Here is a 4,359-nt window from a genome sequence, read left to right as displayed (position 1 = left end):
TCTCAGTTGAAGGCTTGATCCCTGCTCTAGTCAGGGCGCATTGTGGCCAATCGAATGTTTCTCCTCTCTGTGTCTCTCCCTCTCCCTTCCACTCTCTCTAAACTCAAGGGAGAATTATCCTTTGGGGTGAGTTTACCAAAGAGAAAACCCAGCTGATTTTTAGAGAGAAAACAGACCTCCGTGGTGTTTTACACCTGCTAATCCACCCCCCCGCCCCCCCCCCCCCCGCAACCCCCCACCACTCTCTGCCAGCTACTCCCCAGCTCACTTTAAGGTAACAGCCTGAATTTCTGGCACACACACCACTACTGGAAGGAGCAGAAGTGACCTCATTCAAAGAGAATCATGGTAGCTAGTTTTGATGCCTAGCAAATCACTGAAGGACTGGCTCAAAGGGCTTGACTTTATCTCACCTAACATGGAACTTTCTCAGTGTTGAGGCAGCTACTTGGGAGTGTTTGTTAAAAACAAACCAAAAAGCTTTGGAGGAAAGGTTGGGGAATGACATAATATGGGGAGTAAGAGCTTTTAAAAGTTCCCACATATTCCTAGCAATCAGGAAGAACATATGGTTAGGGCTGTGCACATGCTCAGGAAAGGACTGAGGAAGCCCTAAGCTCTCACTGCTGGCTGACCTCAGGCTCCACACAAGCAGAAAGTAAAGGCAAGGACAGGCTGTAAATTGCCTGTGTGAATGTTGACAGCATGCCCCAACATATACGGAGAGCTGATCTGTAAAGACTGGGAGGTTTCTTTTTTAGGGGGCGGGGGGAGGGGGGGAATTCTAGGCATTTAAGGAAATCTCTGTCCAATCACTAGCTGACCACCAAGCTAATGGGACACAGATTTCATTAGCCACACACAACGAAGACTGCAGACAACCCAATTTTAAAATGAACAAAAAACTTGAATAGACTTTGCAAAATTAGTTCAAAAGACTAAACAATAATTACTGTGACAAATAGCAACAACAAATCCTAGGGAGGTGGAGGAATGTGTTTTCATGAGTTGTCACATCATATAATATTCAAAGAGCCTAATTATCAACAAAAAATTATAAAGTATGCAAAGAGACAAAAAAGTATGCGGCCCATACATACAAAAAAAAAAAAAAAGGCTACAAACTGTCTCTGAAGAAGCCCAGACAATGAAAATGATATCTTGCCAAATAAAAAGTATCAATAAAACCCAGCCGGTAAGGCTCAGTGGTTGAGTGTCGAACTATGAACTAGGAGGGTACAGTTCGATTCCCAGTCAGGGTACATGCCCAGGTTGTGGGCTCAGTCCCCAGTGGGGGCTGTGAGAGGCAGCTGATCAATGATTCTCTCTCATCACTGATGTTTCTATTTCTCTGCTTTCTTTCTGAAATCATTAAAAATATAAAACCAAAAAAAATCAATAAAAAGACAGATATTATTTTAAAAACAATACAGAGCCCTAACTGGTTTGGCTCAGTGGATAGAGCATCAGCCTACGGACTAAAAGGTCCCAGGTTAGATTCCGGTCAAGGGCATGTATCTTGGTTGTAGGCACATCCCCAGTAGGGTGTGTGCAGGAGGCAGCTGATCAATGTTTCTCTCTCATCGATGTTTCTAACTCTCTATTCCTCTCCCTTCCTCTCTGTAAAAAGTCAATAAAATATATTTAAAAAAATAAAAAACAATACAGAAATTCTGGAGTTGAAAAGTACAATAACTGAAATGAAAATTTCATAAAGGGCTACATAGCAATGTGAGCAGGAAGAAGGAAAAATCAGCAAATTTGAAGACAAGTTCATTAAGATTATCCCGTGTAAGGAACAGAAAAAGAAAGAAAAATGAAGAAAAATAAATCTAAAAGACTTGTGGGATACCATCAAATGTACCAACATATACACAATGGGAGTCCCAGAAAAAGAGAAAGATCAGAAGGAATATTTGAAGAAATAATGACCGAAAGCTTCCCAAATTTGATAGAAAAAAACCCCCAAAAACCATCAACCTACATATCCAAAAAGCTCAATGAATGCCAAACAGCATAAAGTTAAAGAGAACACCTAGACACATCATTTTCAAACTGTGACGACAAAGACAAAGAAAGCATCCCAAAAGCCGAAAAAGTGAAGCCATTTGTCCCACTCAAGGGGTTCTCAATAAGAAAAACAGCTTTTTCTCATCAGAAAGCAAGGAAACCAGGAAGCAGATTCAAAGTGTTGAAAGAAAAAGACTGTCAACCAAGAATAATATATCCAGCAAAACTGTGCTTCAAAAATGGAGGACATATGAGCAACAAAAGAAAAAATACCTTGGACTTCCTCAAAATAAAAAACTTCTGTGCAAGGAAGGACATTATCAAGAAAGTGAAAAATCTGCCCTAGCAAAGGGAGTGGCATATATAGGGCTCTATATATAGGTAATATATAAGACTATATTTCCAAACTCATCTTCCTGACGAGAACCTCCTGGAAGATTTCTAAAAATGTGAATAAACTGATGGAGTTCGAGGGGAAAACACACACACACATACAACCACAATAATGCACTTTGCTTAGAAAAAATGTAGATAACGTTACTTTGAGCTTGGAGGGTTGCAAGAATTCTGAACTTGGTCTTGAGCCCCTCCCTTCTCATTTCAAATACAGTAACTCCTATTCGTATTGCAAACTCAAATATCCACCAGAAATACTGCCATGCGTCATAAACATTCATTCATTCATTCATTCATTCATTCATTCATTCATCTTATCAACAAATCCTTCATCTCTCCTCTCCAAACACACACCGCACATGCCCCACCAGAGACCCAAGAAATCCTGGTTTCTGCACCGGCTCTCCGAGGACACGCACTACCCCGGTATCCCGCCCAGCCCCTCGCCCAGACATCTCAAGCTCCCCGCACACCACGGTCTGTCTGGGTTCGTTCAAGAGGGCACCATCGGTCCCTCCATCCATTCGCCCACCCATTCCTCCTGCTCCTGAACACCTAATCTCCACGCGTTCACCAACAGCCCTTCCCCTGCGCGGACCTGCGCCAGACAGGTCAGAGCAGGATCCCAAGGCTCCGTGCCTGCACCCCTGCCCCGCGCCCCTCTCGCTCCACGCACTCCCGGGATCTCGAGGCGCACACTCTACGTGCGCGCCCCCACTCCCGCCCGCGGGGGGAAGGCTGGCACCGCGGAGGGAGGCTGGCACCGCCCGGAGCGCAGGGGGCGCTGGGGCAGGAGCGGAGGAAGTGCGACCACTGGCACGTAGCATCGGGGCGCTCGCAGACCCGGAACAGCACTGCGGTCGGGATCGGGCCGCAGAGGGCCCGCCACGCGCCCCTCCCGCGAAGCCCGGTCGACCCCACCTTTACGCTCCGCATCGCTGTCGGCGTCGCTCCCGAAGAGATCCTCCATATCCGCCATGGCCGCGGCACATCTGCCGTTGCCTCGGCTGCGGACTGCGCCGCGGTTTCTTTACGGCACTGAACCAGCGGAACGCGACAGTGTCGCAAAGACTCGCTACCAGGCTCCTTCCCTTCTGTGACCTAGTTTTCCCCGAACACCAGGAACCGAAGGGGGTGGACTCTAATACGTTCACAGGGCGGACAAAACCCGCCCATTCTTCAATAGCGGTTCTTATTGGCGGGGACTGGGTGTCGGTGGAATGGGCGGTGCTGGGCAGAGGGGCCTCTGACTGTGGTAAACCTGCCAGGTCTCAGGCTTTACGTTCCTTTGTTTCATATTGACAAGTGGTTCTCAAATTGTTGAGAACTCCAAAGCGCTTTTTGTGTGTGTGGGTTCTATCTTTTGCTATTTACCGTATTAGTAATCAAAGCATAAATTTTTAAAATTCAGGTTAATATAAGTAACATTTTTAAAGTTTACATGACTAAATTTTTCTTAAAAAAAAATAGAAGAGTGATTGTTTCACAGTTTTTAAAATATCTTTACTGTTTGGTTTAAGTCAGCTGAATTCTCATACCTGCTTTCATATCCAGTCTGTTAAAAGAAGACGGCTGAATTCTCATACCTGCTTTTACATTCTACCTGTTTTGGTCGGCCGCATAGGAAGAAAACCTGGCTTCATGCAGGTATGTATGTAATTGGGAAAGGGAGGACCTTTCAGAGGCCCCTCCTACCAAAGGGTCTTCCTGCGACCACTTGCAGCTTTAGAGCGGTGTTATCTCAAAAATTAAATATTTCCATCCGCCTGGCCGTTGTAGCTCAATTGGTTGAGCATCCTCCTTCACACCTAAAGGTCACCGGTTCAATTTCAAGGCATATACCCAGGTTGTGAGTGTGATCCCGGGTTGGGGTGTGTACAGGAGGCAACTGATCGACGTTTCTCTCTTACATGGATGTTTCTTCCTCTCTATCTAAAATCAATAAAAATGTAT

At 45.4% G+C, this 4,359-nt stretch overlaps 1 protein-coding gene across 3 annotated transcripts in view; it reads right to left on the bottom strand.

The window, feature by feature from the left end:
• The window catches only part of LEO1 (LEO1 homolog, Paf1/RNA polymerase II complex component), a 25,800-nt gene extending 22,301 nt beyond the window's left edge, over positions 1-3,499 (bottom strand). The window contains exon 1 of one of the 3 annotated variants that reach the window (XM_023751637.1): positions 3,328-3,499. In XM_023751637.1, coding sequence (XP_023607405.1) covers positions 3,328-3,385 — 58 coding nt within the window. In that variant the 5' untranslated portion in view covers positions 3,386-3,499. The remainder of the gene's footprint in view (positions 1-3,327) is intronic. The other 2 variants (XM_023751636.1, XM_006085950.3) reach the window with 2 other exon arrangements.
• Between the last annotated feature and the right edge of the window lie 860 nt (positions 3,500-4,359).

The sequence above is a fragment of the Myotis lucifugus genome, unplaced genomic scaffold (assembly GCF_000147115.1).
Source record: "Myotis lucifugus unplaced genomic scaffold, Myoluc2.0 scaffold_23, whole genome shotgun sequence".
Taxonomy (NCBI): Eukaryota; Metazoa; Chordata; class Mammalia; order Chiroptera; family Vespertilionidae; genus Myotis; species Myotis lucifugus.
The sequence above is the reverse complement of the archived record's forward strand: the minus strand, read 5'-3'. Positions and strand labels throughout refer to the sequence as shown.